The sequence below is a fragment of the Phascolarctos cinereus genome, unplaced genomic scaffold (genome assembly GCF_003287225.1).
Source record: "Phascolarctos cinereus isolate Bilbo 61053 unplaced genomic scaffold, phaCin_HiC Scaffold_5;HRSCAF=322, whole genome shotgun sequence".
NCBI lineage: Eukaryota > Metazoa > Chordata > Mammalia > Diprotodontia > Phascolarctidae > Phascolarctos > Phascolarctos cinereus.
In genome coordinates this window covers 89,978,782-89,999,640 of record NW_027555958.1, presented here as the reverse complement: position 1 = coordinate 89,999,640, position 20,859 = coordinate 89,978,782, and the positions used below count along the sequence as shown (strand labels likewise).

General features: G+C 37.5%; 1 protein-coding gene across 1 annotated transcript in view; it reads right to left on the bottom strand.

Annotated features, from left to right (window-relative positions):
• Positions 1 to 20,859, bottom strand: part of PRKN (parkin RBR E3 ubiquitin protein ligase) — a 1,801,990-nt gene that overhangs the window by 857,835 nt on the left and 923,296 nt on the right. Inside the window, exon 6 of the mRNA XM_020986759.2 lies at positions 12,110 to 12,225. Within this exon, the coding sequence (XP_020842418.1) occupies positions 12,110 to 12,225 (116 nt within the window). The remainder of the gene's footprint in view (positions 1 to 12,109; positions 12,226 to 20,859) is intronic.

The window sequence follows — 20,859 nt, the reverse complement described above, 5'->3', positions numbered from 1 at the left end:
TCTGGATTAGAGGATCAGGAAAGAAGTCAAAGAAAAAGAGATGTCAAGTGGTTTGAGATCATGCATTAAGGACACTAAAACATTCCTTCTGTGCTTGCACTGGAAAGACTTCAAGTAAACATCCAACAGCTGCCCAAGCATCCTACTGTCACCTGTTTGCCACACTTCCCTTAGAATAGAGTAATATTGTTTCCTTTATACTTGGTGGAGGGTCATCCTTGATAGTGGAAGGTGTATAGGTGTATTAAAGTATCTTGCTGAAGTGTTTGTAGAACTGCTTCCTCATCTTCCTCCTTTAATAATACTGTGATTGTGTGATTGTCCCTATACCTATGCCATAGTGTTAATGCACATGCATTGCATATAAAGGCATATATGCATCCATATGCATATAATATACGTGTGCATTGCATGGCATTCTTCATATGTGCACAGTTTTTAGAGCTATGTTAAAATCTTGGCCATTTATACTTGCGTTTTATACTCCCCTGGCTGTGATTCAGATATAGAATTTGAATGCTTGTCTTTGACAAAGATGTAGTCAGTTTGTCATTCTGGTAAGGACTTTCCTGACTACGTCACAAGGTTGGATTGTAAGCTTCATGAGGGCAGGAACAATGTGAGATAGCTTTACACCACCTCCTACTCCCTGCCTCAGCCACAGTACTACAAACTCTTGATATTTAATAAATGTCTGTTGAATGAAAGCCAAATGAATAAGTAAACTTTTTAATGTCAAGAATATGTGGCAATTCAGGGTTACATTGAATGTGTATTGTTATTGTTGCAACAAACAGGTCCATTTCTAGAAAATGTAAACAATAATATGGAAATAGCTCATGATAAGTGTCACAAGAAATAAGAGCCACATGTTAGATGCTTCAGGAGAATGGTGTGTATCTAAGTCAGTAAAAACCTTGCTTATCACTAACAATAACTGCAATTTCCTGTCTGAAAGACATGAATCAGAGTATGAATGAGGTTGAAAGTATTCTCTTGCACTGACCTAGTTTTACTATAAATTGTTAATTACAAAAATAAAAGAAAAAAGAAATAAAAAGAGAAAACAAATGTGTGGAAAGAATGAGCCACACACAACAGTTTGACAAATGGGGAAAAAAGAGTTATGCAATAAATACATGAGAAGCACTTTTCTTTAAAAGTCACCCTTAAATATAATGCCACACTGTCAATAAAATCCTACTTATAGCCCTGCTGAGACTTGAGGGATGTAGAATTGTTTTGCTATTTATCATGAGGTGATGTAACTGCCAGGATGGTAAGTAGTATAACATTTAAATGCAGGGGCAGGGCCAGCCCTAACAGCTGCAGAAGCCACCCAGCAAGATTTCAATGCAGCACACCAATGGGGGCTGCTATTCAGCAGTAGGAACAGTTAAATGAAAAGGTAAAAAATATGAATTTCATGCCCAACTGCTTGTAACGGTTTCAGGAAATCCTGCTGTTGCAGCCACTTGAGTCCAAAATCTACAGAGTTCACTGCCAGAGAAATGAAGGTCAGTCACTGGCATTAAAACAGCCATGGTTCACATTTCAAAGCATGAAGGTCAATCAAATACTTCCTCAATGCTTTTGTAGGTAACTGGACCAGAACGACAGAGCTGAGGAACCTATATCTGACATGCTAGGCCTTATATATCCACCCTCCCAAACCCTGCTTCTTTTTTTCTTTGACTAGTCTAACCAATTAGTTACATCTCTCACTTTGATGTCTGATTAATTTGATATTTTACTTAATCTAATTTTAAACGATTCCATTAAATTCAGGAGGGATTTTTTAGATGAGACAGAGGGATACAATCAGAGAATATCTTTTCCCCCCTCATTGTCACACTTCATAAAGCAAATTTAATTATTAATGTAATGGTTTTCCTTGATTTGGAAGTGGGGGTGGTGGTAGTTATGGTGGAGGAATGAAGGCTGTATGCGTGCTTGTGGGGGTACACATGTGTGTATGTGCTCACGAAAAAGAAAAACACGTCTTAAAGAGGGTGTCAAAACTAAGAATAATTTTGAAAGAGTTCCAAATAGTTAATCTCCTAATCAAGAAAAAAACAAAATACTTCCCACAATAGTAAGATTTGACAAATCACAGCAATTAGCCAATCATATCGCAACCTTCTGCTATATAATTTCAACCTTGCAAAAGTTATACATCTGAAGCCAAAGGGATGTAGTTGGCTTCCTCTGACAGTGATATTTACATATTTAACATCAGTTGTTTTTTGGTCTCAGCAAGTGGTACAAATTCCTTGGAGAGTTGTTAGGGGAAGGCTATTATTGTTCTCTGCTGGAAGAGGAATAAATACCTGGGAAGGAATTACCTAGCACATGTGTACTCAGGCTGGCATAGTTTGATCCTTAATGTACGACTATGGGATGATCTGGACTTCAACATTTTGAGTACAGGGCAGTCTTGGAGATGATTCAGAGAAAGTACCACCAACAAGACCAACACTCACAAGGGAGAGGAAGAAGGCCAGAAGAGAGCTATATAAAATTCTCAGAATGAGTTTCTCAGCCTGGAGAACACTGACAGTCATTAAGTAACTGGATTCTCACATGTGAAATACAATTACACAGAAGACGATAACCAATTCCCTTCATCAAACCTGAGACTAGAATAAAAAGAAAACTCAAATGTCAGAGTTTAGAATTAAATTTGAAGAACAAAGATACTCTTCCAGGTATATTCACAAATGAAAACTCAAACTGCAATCAGTTTTTCCCATCACAGAAATGAATATCCACTTTTGAATCATTTAGAGGACTGTAAACATTCTAATTATATTTTAATGCACATTTCTGAAATCTGTAGTTCAGCTTGTCTCCTTGATTGCATAGAGTTACCTTATTTCCCTTTATCAAAAGGCAGTTCTCTGGGAAAGCAGAAAGAGTAGATCAATAATTTCACAACAAGCAATATATAGATGGAGGAAGAAGAAAAAAAATAACAGAAAAACAGCTTTATATTTGTATTCCCTGTACTCTGTTCCTTCTCCCTTCCATCTCTGCTACTATCAAGTCAAATCTCTCATGTGGACTATAACAATATGCAGGACTGATCTTGTGTTTTCCCTTTTCCCAACATTCTATACACCATTGTAAGACCAATCATAACTCTCATCATGCTACTATGTTGCTCAAAGGCCTTCAATGCTTCCCCAATCCCTATAAAAAAAAATTCTAACTTTCCAGCCTGCTGGTATTCAGTGCCTTCTAATGTGTGTGTATGTGTGTGTGTGTGTGTGTGTGTGTGTGTGTGTGTGTGTGTACACGTGCACGCACGTGCACATACATCTTCACATTCACACAAGGATATATATTAACTTATTTATTCCATCTTTACAACAAATCAGATACCTCAATGGAAACATAATAATCTTTTTTTTTTTTTGCTTCTGATGATGTCTTCTCAAGCAGAAATGCCCTCTCCCCTCCATCTCTAGCTATTTAAATTCTTCTAATCCATTTTGGCCTAGATCAGATTTTACTATTTGATGAAGCCCTTCTTTCTTGATGCACAATACTGAATATCATCTTTCCAAATTTTTGAATCTCCAAAGAATTTATAAATTTTCTGTCGCATATATCACAACCTATCTTTTACTAACTTAATTCTCATTAATTTTATTTTTATTCTTATCTTGACCAACTAACTAGGTTGTAACACAGTTGAAGGCACAGATTAGATCTTAATCATCTTGATATCCACTATGGCAATGTCCATGTCATACACTGTAGATGCTTAATATATACATTTTTTATATAATTGCATGGAATATCTTTTGCAACCAATATATGGGAATGTGAAATATAATCACGAATAGAGGTGTGTATATATTGCAGAAAATGCTAGGAAATATATAAATGAATAAAATACTGTGCATTAAGACTTCAGGTTACTAGATTAAATAGCAAGGAAGTGAGAGAATTCCTCTCTCTGCTTCCACCCCCACAAAAGAAAAGAAAAAAAAAGAAAACTAGAATTGTATACCTCTTTCTTGGATCATTTAATTAAAACATTATTTCTCAAACTTTGTACAGTGGTAGAAACATTTTGAAAAACTGAGGAAAAATATCGACAGCCTCCGCTTTTTGGCAAAGCATTTTCCTCAGAACTGTCAACTGAAATCCTGTGTTTACACCACTGATGCTGTGTTCTCAAACATTGTCATTATCAATTGACACTAATGTAAGAGTAGATAAAGGAATGAGGCATGATGCATAGATATTCATTAGTTAGTAGTTACCAGATAAGCATTAAGAGCAAGAATGGATCATAGAAGTGATCTAGTCCAGTAGACTGCCACCCTGCTACTGATGAGCCCCATAGGGGTAGCAACTTTTCTAAGGTAAAGTCACATATATAGCAAGTGTTAAGAGGCACAATTCAAATCCAAGACCTATAACTTTCAATCTGGTATTCCTTCCACTAAACCATACTTTGTTCATTTGCTTCAGTCATGTCCAACTCTTTGGGGTTTTCTTGGAAAAGATAATGGAATGATTTGCCATTTCCTTTTCCAACTCACTTTATAGATGAAGAAACTGAGGCAAACAGGGTTAATGATTTGCCCAGGGTCACACAGCTAGTAAGTGTCATTAAACCAGTATTCTCTCAAATTCTAATACAGTGAAAAATTTTCTATCTTTCAGTTTCACGTTCTAAAATGTGGACTAGGCAAATTCATAAAACAAAGCACTACTACTGCATTCTAACATTAATAAATTTTGCCCTTCTTGGAGATTCCACAAAAATGAGGGTGAACACCACAAATCCTTAATACCTGCATATCTATTGGAAAACTAAGAATAACGGCACCTCCAGGAATCATTTGCAATCTTAGTTTGGTAAAGGAGATGTGAGGCCCTTTGGGCTCTGCACATTTCATTTTTATACTACTTAAAATCATTGTTATTTCTGAGTTTGATTTACAGGTGCCTAGAGGGACTCCTAACTCTTTTGATGCTGTTTCAACTGGAAACGGCACCAGAGCAGATCTTCCCTCAAAGACTGAGGTTGCAAGTTTGCTTCATGTTTTTGCAATTTTCTCAAACTGCTAGGATTTGCTACCCCAAACACAAAGTAAGAACCCATCACCTTGACTGCTAACTTTTGAAAAAATAAAAGTTACATGTCTATATATATATATATATAAACACACGCACGTATACAGAAAACCATTTTACTTTGCTAGAGCTAAGCAAAATTCACCACAAGGACTGTTATTTATTTGCCTGGAGTCTTCAAGGAATTCTAGCCCCAAACTATTTCCTTCTTTTGATCAGAATGACATGAAACTATTCATCTCAAATTTTAATCCAAACCAAACAGACTGCTCTGCATACCAACCTTAGGCTAAAGCATTAGAAAGAAACATTATGGTGACTCTCTATTTTTTGGACACTACATTTGGGAGGAGGTGATTTTTTTTATGATAACTCATCTTTATATCATGTTGTAACGTTTATAGGGGTGCTTTCAGTCACAACAACCCTATCAGGTAGAGCTGCAAAGTATTTTTACTATCACACACCTGTGTATTTGTCAGATGCCTTAGAACCAATCTTGTGTAGAATAAGGGAGGACTAAGGAGACAGCTTACATGAATACAAAAACATTCAAGTAAGTCTGTGTCACGAAGGTTAATATCAACAAGATAGGGGGCTGACATTAACCTGGAAAATCTGCAGGCTATAAAATATTGATTGAGAGAGATCAGATTGGGGATAGTGAAGAGGCATCTAGGTAGCTATAGGCTAAGCAAGCTTTTTGAAGCTCATTCACATTTGAACACTTCTCTCATGCCTCTAACTCTCTTTTCACTTCAAGAGATACTGTACATCTACACACATATACATACACAACACACATGCTGGCTGCCTGAGGATGCCTAGTGTTCCCTGGTCTGTAGCTTCCATCCTAGTCTATTCCCATTCCAGTTTTTTATCTGCTCAAATGATTTCTCAAAAAAAAATGCATTATAGAAGGCAGAGATGGAGTTATTTTTTTAAGACGAGTAGATATGAATAAGGGAAGATTTATTCACTTCTGTTAAAAATGTGGACTGCTTGGATAAATTTATCTATCATTTTTGGTAACGGATAACAAGAAAAACTTACAAAATACCTTAAGCCAAAAAAAATCATAATTAATAGCTATCATGCATATAGTACTTTGAGGTTTGCAAGGGACTGTATATATCATCTTTGATCCTCACAACCCAAGGAGGCAGGTGCTATTATTACCATTCTCATTTTACCAAGCATTTATTAATTCCTTACTCTGTGAAAGGTAGTGTAAAATAGTGGACACAGCACTAGTCTTGGACCAGGAATACCTAGGTTCAAATTCAGCCTCTGGCATATGTTGGCTATGTGACCAAAGAACAAGTTACTTAATCTTTCAGTGCTCTAGGCAATTATCTAACACCACAAGTTGCAGAAAAGGTGCCAACCTGCATAGACAGAAGGAATTTGATCATCTGGGAGTCTTCTATACCAATGAAATCATAGCTCTGATGTTCACTATTCCTGTCATGTGCCACACACTGTTCTAAGCACTGGGGTACAAATACAATATAAATAGTCACTGCCCCCAAGAAGCTTATATTTGTATAACCAAGTTTCCCAACAACTAAATAATATTTCTTTAAAAAAACCTCCTTTTATGGAAAGTTTTCTAAAATTTATTACACGCTGCCCTGACTTCTAAAACAGAATATAAAGAACACCATTTAACCTCTTGTTGATGATTCAAGTTTACTAACATAGCCATTAGTTGCTACAGTGTGAAGAAGTTCATGTGCAGACTATGGGCACAGGACTGAACAGATAACGACCATAGCATCAACCTCAGGACTAACTTTCCTGAATTATCTTACTTTTAAGTCATTTGTATCATTTTCATAAAGCAGCATGAAAAATGTATATGGCTGCCTTTCCAAAAAAAGTCAATTATTGAAGAAAAAAAAAGATCAAAGCAGCCAGCTATCTAACAAATTGTTTTCCTTTTCCTTTTCTGTTTTTTCTTCTCCTCAACAAAAATTAAAATAATGAGATCAGAGCTGGAAAGGATTTTAGAGATCACCCTCTCCAACCTTTCATATTAAGTCAAGTAAAATCAAAAGAATTTACTGAAGTGCCTACTTTTTGTCAGGCACCATGATGAAGCTCAGAAAGATTAAGTATTATGCCAAATGTCTCCAACGTATTAAGGAGTGAAACAGGGCATCTGACTCTTTTATCCCCCCAGCTATTGACTTTACTTCCTCATCTTCTTCTTCACCTTTTGAAATGTTTCCATATGTGTCCTAACATGGGATAACTACTAAAGAGATTACCTAAGATTTCTGTATCATTAACACAACTGAACATAGTTATCTCATTGGTTAGCTGATATCAATTTTTCAATCACATTTCTCTTTGTTCATGGAGAATGATGGAAGAATATGCCATGCCCTTTCAAGACTTTGACCTGTGGGTTACAATATGTGTGTGTGTCCACAATCTACCCTGTACAGTATTTAATCACATACTTATTATACCTGCCCCCCCATCCCCTCCAGTAGAACTTAAGCACTAAAGGTGGGAAAGTTTCTCTTTTTGTCTTTATATTCTCAGAGCTCAACACAGTGCCTACCACATAGTTCAGCAAGGAAGGAAGAATATAGCAAAAATGTCACCCACCTCTACCAACCACCTAGAGAAGAAGTTACTACAAAAATACCAAGACTCTATTTTATTTAAGTTCTCCTTCATGTTTTAACCAAACTTAATAGAAATATAAGAGTAAAATTGTGTATTTAACATTACCATGATATTGAAGGAACTATGATAATATTATTACAATTCAGGTGTAACCATGTCACTCCTCTTTTCAAAATCCTTGAACAGATGCCCATTATTTACAGCTTAAAAAACAAACTCCTTAACCAATGTACTTCTCAATCTAGTGTCCACAATCCTTGTCTTTTTTTGAGTTTTATTTTTTCAATTAAAAAAAATCTATTCTCTCCTCCCAGAATACACACACACACACACACACACACACACACACACACACACACACACACACAACTGAGAGAAAGAGAGAGAGAGAGAGAGAGAGAGAGAGAGAGAGAGAGAGAGAGAGAGAGAGAAGGAGAGAAGGAGGAGGAGGAGATGGAGGAGAAGGAGAAGGAGTAGAAGAAGATCCTTGCAATAAATATAGAATCTAGCAAAACAAATTGTCTCATTGGCCGAGCTAGGGAAAAAAAAATGCCTCCTTCTGCATCCTGAATCCATTGCTTCTCTGCCAGGAGGTAAATAGCATGCTTTATCATCAGTCCTCTGGAATTAAGGTACATCCTCATTCTGGTTTATTCCAAACTATGTGTGTCTTGATGAGTTTTGACTTCCAGTGAATTGAAGAAACATTTTTAAAATACCTACTATGTTTAAGGCATTCTACTAGAAATAAAAAGAACAAATGGTTCTCATTCTGAAGGCATTGGAATTTTATTTGAGGTATAGAACAAAAACCAAGTGCAATTCAAGAAAAGTTTCAGAGGAAGAAGACATTGGACTTACGAGCCATTCCTTGAACTGAGCACTCTATCTCCCACTCGTGGGTATGCTCACAAGCCAACAACTGTGCCTGAAATAGCCTCCATTCTTACCTCCCATTCTCCAAAGGCTTCTTTTCCTTCAAGGCTCCATTTTTGTATTGAATCCTTATTTTATCCTTTTTTGATTCCCCAACTGTTAGTGCTTTTTTCCTCTTTATCTTACAATACTTAATTTTATACTTATTATATCCTCACCAATAGAATGTAAGAACTAAAGGTAGGAAAGTTTCTCTTTCTCTCTTTATATCCTCAGGCCTCAGACAGTGCCCACTACATCGTAGGTCAAGGAAGTAAGGGGGAATATAGTAAAAATATCCACCTCCACCACCATCACCACACACACTATCCCTATTTCCTCTGGCAGAGCTATCCAACTTCCTAGAATGCTTAGAGTTTTTGGAAATGATCATTCATTGAAGGTAAAAGGGGAAAAAAAGTGATAGGAGCAGTAAAAAATAGACACACAAACAAAAAACATTGTCTATATATGCATTATTAGTCAATACTTTGCAAAAAGAAAACAGGTCCTTGGCTTGTGTATCTCTATGCATTGATTATCAAGGGTACAGATCACATTTCTCATTTATTACTCAAGTATGGAACTCTCTTCATGCTTATCAAGAACACTTGGTCAAGTGGTTAACCACATAAACCACTTCTAAAATATGGTAGCTCTTTGCTTCATGGCATTTGGTGAGACACCATAAAGTATGGGGGGACAGCCTTAGGATCTCCTTTCCCCTCTTCCACCCTTTGCCTTTTCCTTTGTTTCCAGTGGAGAGAAAGCCATAAAAATTTGGGAGTGGGTATAATAGCAAATTCCCAAGGAGCAAACATTAAGACTCCAGCTCAGTGCAAAGACTAACTTAATAGTGAGCAAAGAATGGGACCAATGCTGCTTAGGACCTGAGCTAAATTTTTACCCTATTCCCCTACAGATCAAGTTGGTATAGGTAAGAGTATGACCCAGAGATATGGATAGAAGTCTTTCTATATGTATTTGTTCATGCTATACCTCTGAAGTAAATAACTCTTTGTAATAGCAAAGATATATAAACTATAATTGCTCTTACAGCAGCATCACAGAATGTCAGACACCATCTAGTCAAATCCAATACTTGACCAACAATCCCATCCGAAACATGGTGCTAGAGTTAGGAAGATCTGTGTACAAATTTAGTGTCAAATATTTCATTGCTGTGGGAGGTTGGGTAATTCACTTATTTCTGCTTGCCTCAATTTCCACATCTATAAAATGAGGATAATAAAGGCATTTACCTTCCAGGGTTGTTGTGAGGATAAAATGAGTTAATATTTGTGAAGCACACTGCAAATCATTATCATCGCCATTACTATTAATAATATCATCACCCAATGTGATCATGCAGCTTTCACTTAAATACCTTTAGTTGAAGGAGAATCTATGTCCCAAAACAGCTCATTCCATTTTGGGAAATAATTAAGGTTTTTTTCCCCCCATCTCCTTATATTGAGCCCCAATTTGCCTCTACAACTTGTACATTTCAGTTTCTTTCTTTGCCCTCTGGGACCGAGGAAAACAAATCTAATCACTCTTCTGCGTGACAGCCCTACAAACGCTCAAAGACAATTTATTCTTTTCCAAAAAGCCTCTCTAAAGTTATATGAAAAAGTATTTTTGAACAGATCATTTGTTTTCTTTCAAACAATTACAAGCCCAACTTTGTGGAAGGCTGATTTCCTTCAGACATTTATGGTGAGGGCCCAGCATAAACCTGACAGTTTTATAACATAGTAGCACTTGCGGCTGTTCATTTGTTTCAGTCTTGTCTGACTCTTTATGACCTCTTTTGGGCTTTTCTTGGCAAAAATACTGGAGTTATTTGCTACTTCCTTCACCAGTTCATTTTACAGATGAGGAAACTGAGGCAAACAGGGTTAAATGACTTGCCCAGGGTCAAATAGCTCATAAGTGTCTGCAGTCAAATTTGAACTCGGATCTTCCTCACTCCTGGCCCAGTGCTCGACCAACTGTGCCATCTATCCGACCCATGACAACACTAACCATCTCACAGAGTTCATGGGAGCCCAGTTATATATTTTTAATGCCATTGTTTTCAAGCTTAACGAAAGAGTTTCAAAATACTGCCCAACTGTGTTTCATTCTGGGTAGAAAAATAAGGTTTCACCCCTTTTTCAAAAAGGGGAAAAGATAGAACATGTCTGTGCTTTCAGATAAGCTGATTCAACGACATTGCAGTCATCCTCAATTTCTTTACTCAACTATCCCAACTGGAGAACCATCTTAGTGGCCTTGTTACACATCTAAAAACACTGGCTCGACAATTTCAATTAATCAATTTTCTATCTTGTAAGAAGGCTAGTAATGTTCTAGGCAGTGTAGTCATTTAGCTATAATGTACTGTTTTCTGTTACAATAGTCTCAAAAATCAGCAGACTTCGATTGACTGAACAGGCAGCGGAAAGGAAAACATGTCTAAGTATTTGTAAATCTTGGAAACGATTTTTTTTCCAAACAGCTGCTATTGGGGTTGTCAAGTGTTGATCAATTAAACTATAGTTAAAACCATTGTATTGAAGACTTAGAAGCAGTGCCTCAGTATACTTGATATTTATTATGCAATCTTGAGAGCCTAGAAGGTCATTTTAACCATTCTTCTGATTCAGGACAACAAGACATTTTTAATAAGACTCTTCTTGAAACTCTGGAAACAAGGGAGTTCCACAGCTCCCTTTTTAAGATATCTGAGAGTTTTATCAACCTTCCAGTAAAATTATTCCTAATATATAAAAGAAATCTATCTTTGTACAATTTAAGCCTATTCTCTTTTTTATCTCAGTAGAAAATACATAAATACCTTCCTGTCACTCCCATTTATTTTTTAAACCACACACTGCCCAGGAATATCAAGACATTAATTCTACCCCCAGTGTGCAGGTCTCTAGACAAAATAGCAATAATTCCTCTTTCCCTCTTTCGTCCTCACATTGCTGTTATTCAAATTAACTTGTTTCTCCCTGCTAGAAACTTTTTTCTAGTTTTCTTTTTTTCTTATACTTGGGTCCTCAAAAATGCTCCTGTATAGCATGGGCTACTAATGTACTCATCTTTTAAAAGTGGAGAATTAGAGCAGATATTAAGTTTCCTGTAATACTACAATAAAATGTTTGGCAGCAGATATAGTTTTAAAAATCTAGTAAACCTGTAGTTGAGATTCAACAGCAGGTTTCCAAAATATTTTACATACAAAGGGACCTCCATTATCAATTATTTCTTTCTCAGATTGATAATAACATTTGCAATTCTTATAGAGCTTAACTTGGTTCTTATTATACTTTGGTTTACAATTTAAAATACACACACCTAGCGTAACATCAAAACAAATGGCATGTTCCCGAGAAAGAAGACAGTTGAGAAGCATTGCAGAACACAGAGGAAGATAGCCTAGCTGAGGACAGTTTTTTGCTATTTTTACCTGACATCAGTACATGTGATACAGCTGATACTGCGACTGTTCGTTGTAATCAGGTTCAGAGCCACCGATGTCTCATTGGCAGAGGTTGGGTGTGCACCACATTTGAAGTAGAACTCCTGAAACATTGAAAGAAAGATAAAGTAAGATCACATTCCTGAAACCCATGTCTGCTATTTATCTTACTCTGAGCAACATTTAGACAAGAAACAAATCACTACCGGTAACAGGAAAGGAAATAAGCTATTAGGAAGAGTACTGAATGGATTAAAAATGGTTATCAAAATCATCTGAGTGGGCACAAATTGCTTTTGTGACAGAATGCTAGGAGCATCCTCAAAGAAGGCCCCACGTGCCTTTGTGGATGGTGACTTCTGTTGTCCCCCCCTCCCCTCTCCCATACACACACACACACACACACACACACACACACACACACACAGTTTAAGCTGTAGATTTTAGAATTTAGCTATGTAATTTATATACTGTCACTACCCTGTGAGGGTCTAGGAGGAAGGTCCTCCTCTCCTCTTGAACTTCTGATGATCCCTGTCCTACTCCTACATAATCTTGTGGGCCTCAGTTTCCTTATATGAAAAAAAACAGTGGGTATAGTTGGGGAGGGGACTGAACTAGATGGTTTTTGAGGTTCCTTTCAGCTATACCTATATTACTCCCATATTTATCCACATTATAGATTATAGATCTTATCTGGGATATCCTGGGGAAATACCCAGTATTTATAAAACTGTTTCCATGTCAAAATGGATTCCATTTTACACTGACCCACACCTGATGCGGGTGAGTCACATGGTTCAGCACTGGGTCTGGAATGAAATTACAACGCCATCATTAAAGACCATAATTTCTTTTAATAAAAGAAAGTTTATTCAACAAGAGAATGGGAAGGATAATTTACAAAGGTTCAGCATTGATTCAGAACAGTATTACTTCACTCTACATCTGCTGTGAGGGTACATTTGGTCAGGAGGGGATATTAATTTCCACAGTCTATCAAGCCTGAGGAGCACTCTTGTTCTTGGCCTTTATGCCTTAAGTGACCAGTAAACCACGTTAATAGTTTGAGCATTAGTCCCCTGGCCCAATTAAGCATAGAGGATGGTTTCATTATCTTTTTTAGGGAAAAAAATGTAGTTTATGTGGCAGAGATTTTTGTGTGTTACATTCATGGGGACTGTAGGCTATGATTTAGCTCATTCTCTTAATTAATGGCCTTAATGAGGTGAAAATAAAAAGTTCTTGAGTCTATTCCCCTTTCAGATCAGTTAAAAAAAAAACGCAAACCATGTTCCAAGTCCTTCCATATCCAGACATAACATTCTGAGACATTGTGGCCTGACATGATATAACAGACTATCTTGTGAAAACAAAAGGCATTAATTATGCTTTTGAAAGCTAAATTCACAAACTTCTTTATGAAGTCAGAGTACAAAGTAAGAAAACTTGCATGAGAAATATCCTTTGAACAGAAATGTGCATAAATACCCATTCTCTGAAAACTTCCATTATCAAAACTAGGGTAGTGTTAGAAAAGGTACTATGGAGAACACGATAAACGGGAAGAGGAATTCAACAAATTGTCTAATGAGAATAAGAGAAGAAGAACCTAAATTGTATATTAGGACACCTGGGGTGTTCAGGGAAGTAAAGGAAGGCCTCCAAATAGTTGGGAGTATCTTTTATATGGAAAGCATGGATAAGAAAGTGAAGAGGGGTTGCAATCTCCACTCCAGGAGAGACTATGAACACTGATAAAATTTTGAATCCACATGTAGCATGGCTGAATAGACCTACAGTGGCTATTTCACAGAGTATGTATGCTTAGTCACCCTTCCTGGTTCCTATATACCAGGTGGGAGGCTTGGGGCCTGATTCTAGACATGTGGAGAAAATTATATGATCTCATTTTACTCAAGTCTGGAGCAAATTCCCTTAAGGAGAACCCTTTGGCTACCAACCACACATAGACGCAAAACAAAAGCTAAAACAAACCTTTAGGGCCGCTTTGGTCCTTCCCACACCCCCACCCCCCTCCTCTCATGACAGCAATGGCAAGGGGATAGGATGCTACATGTTTTTTTTTTTTTAAGAGAGAAATAATATCCAGTTGCATTCTCTTGCTTTGATAATCAAAGAATTCATTGACTTCTAGTGAGGCATGGCAAGAGGCCTAGAGTCCTAACTGTATACTCTCTTTTCCTTTAGCTGATAAAGCACTTTGCCCTCCTGCCAATGGGGAAAGTGGGAAGACAACAGCACCTACTCAGGGTTTGTCTTGTCCTAACACAACTCAAAAGCCTTCCAGTCACTGGCCTGAAGCTTGCCCCAAATCTATCACTGACCAGAACCAGGAATGGCAATTCTGAGCCCTTATAGGCCAATTCAACCTCACTATACACTAACGTACCAATTAGAACTATCTAACAAATACTTAGACTACAAAATGTATTAGTAAGTTTTCCATTGTATTTCAGTCTCCACACTTCTAGAACAGGATTTCTTAATCTTTCTTGTGACATGGACCCAGGAATGTGCTAGAAAATATTTAATAACTGATAGGGGATAGTAGGTAGGGGAGAGAAAAGTACACAAGCCATTTTTAAGTTTAATCTGTATTATCAGCATTTTTACCATTTGCTTTCTTAAGTCTAAACAATAAACAAAACAATAAATCAAACCTTTATTTGTAGTGTTTGCCATTTCTAAGGTGTAAATGCTCATACTAAAATTTTAGCACTGAGCCAGTATACAAGCTGGCTCCAGCACACCCTTGCATGGCACCTCTTTGGCACTCCAGAGAAACCCTTAGACCCTTTTTCAAAATAACTTCTCTAAATAATTGAAGGATTTGCTAAAATCTAGTTAGAAGTTGTTAAAAAATACACATTTTTTTTCCCCATCTAAGTTCACAGACCTCTCCCTGGAGTAAGAACCATAATTCCAAAACAAAGCGAGAAAAATAATGTTTTTTGATACAGTAAAGGAGCAAGTTGCTTCATGTTTTGGAGGCAATCTCACCATTGTTTTCAATATCAAGCCTTTCCTTGCCTCTTATTGTTTTGGTTTGTTGGATACTGGAGAAAGGATACAGAGACACGTTACTAACACAAACCAATGAGAATAAACAGGCTTTACGGTGCGGCTGGGCAGGGTCCCAGTTTTTCCATGCCAGGCAATGGAACTGAAGGAGATACTCTAGGCCGTTCAGTAAGTAAATATATATATATATATATATATATATATATATATATATATATTTCACTTATTTATTTATTTATTTCAGTAAGCAAATTATATTACAGATTATATATAAATTCAGCAAGTAAATATATATTATAGAGGCTCTCAGCTGGATTGCCACTTGGCCTAACCAATAAGACGAGGGAGTGAGCTAAACCCACACCTTGCTAGTGTAGAATTGAGGCCACCTGCTGCTTTCAGGTATTGAGCACAACCTGCCTGGAATCCCTGCTCTGGGCACTTGTGAAAGCTGAATGATTTGTTTACCTATTCACAAGCTTCTGAATGTCTATAAATCATTCTAACCTCGTAAGTGCCAGAAAGAAATTTCACCTGTTATCAAAAATGTCTGACCAAATTCATCCTGTAATTTTTGATAAAAAGTAACCTTAACACTTCAAAAGACCTTGTCATTTCACTGCTGCGGTTATTCCCCCTCTCTGAGAGAGGCTACAACCTTTCTGTGGCCTCATAAGGCCATCTGTTTTTTCCTCCACACGTCTAGTAACAAACAAAATATTTGATCACTTAGTGGTTAACATGCTGGTAATTTAACTCTCAAGATTTAGCTACACTGATCTCTGGATGATAGACAAACATTGGCTGAGCCACAGACAACATGTACTCTGGCTGGCAGGACCTTCCAGGGCTTTTCTTCCATTGGCCCTGCCTCTGAGGCACCACAATCACTTCCATTCACGGAGGCATCAGATTTAAGATTTAGAGAGAGAATAGATTCTGAAAATCATTTTGTCTGAGTCTTGCTCCTCTTTCCCTCTATGTCTCTCTCCTCTCTGTCTCCCTTTGTGTCTCTGTCTCTCTAGTTTCCTTTATCTCTGTTTTTCTCCCTCTCTTTGTGTCTCTCTCTCCACTGCCTGTCTGTTATTTGGACCCATCCATGTCCTCTGACTCCAAATCTAGTCCTCTTTTTATTACGCCAGGAGAGCAAAATATTCAAGGAAACAGTGACTATACTCCTTTAAAATGCTTTATTTTGTCACTCATTTTTGAAAAGTACTGTCTGCTGAGAGATCAAAGGACATAGGTGTGCTGTTGCTATTTGTTCTTCCTTAAACACAGCAAAAAAGCTTGTGTGAAACAGGATTTCACTGGATACTTAGCAGATCACAGTAATTAGTTATTTTAGGGTATGAGTTCCCCTTAATCTCTGGGATTGAGGAAAAGATATATATATGTGTGTGTGTGTGTGTGTGTGTGTGTGTGTGTGTGTGTGTGTGTGTTTTGTTTATATAGACATACATTTTGTTTTGTTTTGTTTTCATTATCCCTAATCTGGTCAGTAGGACAGTATAGCATTAAGAAATAACACTTCAAATAATGCTCAAGCCACTTTATTGTAAGGTGTTTGGTTTTTTCTGGTTGACAACTTATTCCTAATTTTTAATGTTCTGATATTCATTCAAATACTATTGAACAAAAGCTTCTGGAAAGCAAGGATTACTTTTCTCTATTTCTGGACAATAAAGTTCTTGCTAGTGAACTAAAACCAAACCAATCTCATCCAATACTCAATTCTGATGCACTTAAAGCAGTATGTACTAGGTGCTGGGGGAACAGAGACAAAAGGAAAATAGTCACTGATGTCCTGAACTGCTGAAAGGATACTACATGTGAAGGGATACATGATCATTTGAGGAAAGAGAGAGCACTGGCAAAGTCAGAGATCAGGAAAGATGTCCCATAAGAGGTAGCATTTGAACTGAGTTTTGAAGGGAGCTAAGGATCCTCAGTGGCACAGGCGAGGAGGGAATACATTTTAATCACATGGCAGCCTGTGAAAAGGTACAGAGGTGGAATACCAAGCAGCTTAGGGAACAGCAAATGGGAAGGGAAAGGGACTTAAGATGTGAAGAGGCAGAAAAGAAAGAATTAATATCTAGGGGAATCAGGAAATATTTCCCTTAGGAAAGTCTTATTGAGCTGGGCATGGTAACATACTCCCATAATCCCTTCTTCTGGGAAGGTGGAAACTGGTGCATTACTTGAGTTTGGGAGTTCTGAGCTACTGTAGGGATAATGCTGATTGTGTGTTAGCACTGTCTGGCACTAATATGGTGAGCAGGGAGTCACCAAGTTGCCTAAGGAGGGATGAATAGACCCAGATCAGAAATGGAGCAGTTCAAAGCTTCTGTCCTGGGATTAGACCTGTGAATGGCTGCTGGGCTGCTGGACTTCCAGCCTGGGGAAGAGAAAAAAACCAAATCTCTAAAAAGTAAAAATAAAAAAGAGGAAAGCCTATAATTATTCACCTGAGACTTTCTGCTCATTTATTATAGCTTAACTATAAGATAGTACATTAAAATAAGCAGACATAAGATCAGGTGTCCGATGATGACAGTTTCATCTACTGCTGAGGAACTACGCATTCTCAGAGGTCACAGCTTTCTGAGCCTAAAATGACTCATAATCTACAGGTGAATTATTATTTTCTCAGTATTTGCTAAGGAGACTTCTGGAAAAAGAAAACAGGCAGATATTTTAAGTTCACTGCTAAAAGTGGAAAGAACATATTGATTTAAATCCACAATGATGCCAAATCTAAGGGTCAGTCATTAACTCTAGTAATCAATTTCAAGTGAGACAAAGAGGTCAGAAGATAACTTGAATAATGCTACGAAGAGATAATACAGCATAGCAGGACTGCTCAGTACTGGCAATTAAGAGATTCTCTAAACTACTTTTCTTTCTTATTGGTAATACCTTTTATTTTAGCCTGTATTTTATCTTATTTAATTTTTTTTCCTCTCTTTTTTCTTTCTCCAGACTCTTCACATCTATGATGCTGAAATTAGTTGAATGACATAGAAGGAAATGCCATGTTTTACTTCAAGAAGACAGAGCTGCCTTTTCAGAGTACTTCTTACCACTACAAGTGCCCTCTTGGTCCATGGAGCTACTTTTCTCTCAGTCATAAACTGAGAGGAGGAGGACATCATTCTCCTCACATGTCACTTGCTTTCTGGCCATCTTTGATTTCCTTCAACCAGTATGTTAGACTCTGCCCACAGAACCCTCAGCTTTGGTAGGTGAATTTTTGCCTTATCTTATGGGGACTCAGTTCTCTATGCCAGTTCCCAGTCACCTCTTCACCATGGCCCTTACTTTCCTTCACTTCTCTCTATATGGTGACTGCTCATTGAAGACGGGGCTACTTGACTGTATCTCCAGTATTTAGCACAGTGCCTGGCATATTGGACGAACTCAACAAATAAGTCAGCTCTCTGTCTTTCTGTCTCTGTCTCAAATGCGTAAATAAATCATGTCCCTTCCCATCCCACTTAAACGTGCCCATATATCTTAATGAGGTGAAAATATGTCTCAGCTAATCAAACACTTTAGAAAATGTGAAATATCTACAGAAAAACTGGATACTTTGGAGTGAGGTTGACAAGAAAATGTTGTTAATGGCTGAGGAAACTTAGTCACACCCTATGAATAATTTATAAAATAGAAGATAGGTTTGGAACCCAAAGTGTCAGAATGTTTGGTAACAAAAAGAAGAATGTTCCAGACATGTCCTCTAAGTGGTTGTTTAGGGGTAGCAGAGGCACACTTTGCTTTTTGCTCTAGACTCCTTTCTACCTCCAACTTACCCACACCTGGTCCAAAGGAAGACCTTATAAACTGCAGATTTCTGGAGGATTTCACAATGTTTCAAGGACATCCTACCAGCATCCCAGGAACATTTGCGGTCACTGGTTGCACTTGGAGCCAGAGACAAATGGATGAAGATTCACATCTTCACCAGGAGCTCAGCCCAGAGCTATATCAAACCCAAGGGGAACTTCTTGAGTAGGACCACAAAGGGAAGCAACCAGGACCTGTGAGTTATCACTTTCTCTCTAAGCTGGAGTCCACCTGATTGTACCCTGTATCTACTCATGAGATAACGTGTTACAAACTTTTGGAAGAATTGTTTTGTAACTACTGCTTTTACCAAACCTAGGAAATATCCACTTCCCAAAATTAATTGACCCTGGCTCACCAAATTGATAATTAGCTGACAATCACAGTGGGTTACATACCAATGGAGCTTCAAGACCTCTAGGACTAGAAAGACAATCTATTAATCCCTCAGAGGTCCCCCTAGAGTCCTGAGGAAACATAGTAGCTGAGTTTTGGGGACTTGACTCATTAGGCAAATGGAAGTTTAGATAATCACTCGAAAGCATATGTGTTATCTCTCTCTCTCTCTCTCTCTCTCTCTCTCTCTCTCTCTCTCTCTCTCTCTCTCTCTCTCTCTCTCTCTGTCTCTCTGTCGATCTGTCTATATCTATCAAGCTTATATGCCAATTCAAAGAATTGAAGCCATTAAGAAAGGGAGTAGAAAGAAAGGTACTTTTTGGGTAGAGATGATTCACAGAACAATAATACGAACTTGGTTTTGGCTACAAGCTAAGACAGATATTGAACAACAAAAAAAGCCAAGGCTGAAACATTTCAAATGATGTTAATCTGGGAGCCTCACCCCCCTTTCCTTTCTATCTCCAATCCCTGCAAATCTTACCAATTCTCTCATCCCTCTTGAAAAAAGACCTTATTTCTTGTTCAACTAGAGAATTAAAAAAAATTCTTTCATTGTAGGTAGCTCTATTGTAAACTTGACACTCTTTGATGGTAACAAAACAACACAGAGTTATGCAAAGCCTAGTACTATGTATTGTTCACCAGGTTTACATTGTCTCATAAGATCTGTGAAAAAAAAAGATATAGTGTTTATAAATTTACACCAATAAACTCATATGAAAGTAGAGGTGACAGGTTGTTGCAATTTATATGAGCTTGTGCAGAGTTCTAGAACTGAAAGGGACCTGAGAGTTTATCTAGTTTAATACCCTAATGAATTAAGAGACTTTTCTAGTCATAGCTACAACCCCTGCTACACTACTAGGCTCTCTCGGCTACCCATCACCCATCATGCTGAGATCAAAGGTGTTCCTGATTCCTTTCTGTATTTTCTCTGTTGGAGAGAATTTCTATAATGGAGAAAGGACAGTGTAGGAACGGCTTGACACCATTATAAATATGAAATCAAGCTCCAGTAAGACTGTGCCCAACATGCTTCTTAATAGCTTATAGTAAGGGAGAAACAACAAGTACTCAGTCAGTAGCAGTCCATTAGCAGTATACAGAAGTAATGCCCTAACTGAATGAGTAATGATGGTACAAAAACAGAGTGCAATTCCAGAAACAAAAAGACAGCATTTGTGGCATGCTAGTTTGGAATCATGTCTTCCCTCATTCTTGAGTTATAGAAATCTGTACTTGTAGAAATCAACTGCTAAAGATGAATAAACTCCCTCTAATAATAAGGAAACTAAAATTAGTTTAACATATACATGTAGAACATATGCAAAAATTCAGATTCTGAACAGTAAAAAATAAGGGGAAAAAGTAGAAAGGTTTTTATGCCAAAGATCAGACTCTTGTTTGCTTCTATTGTACCTAAGTAAGATTCCCACAAAGTACAC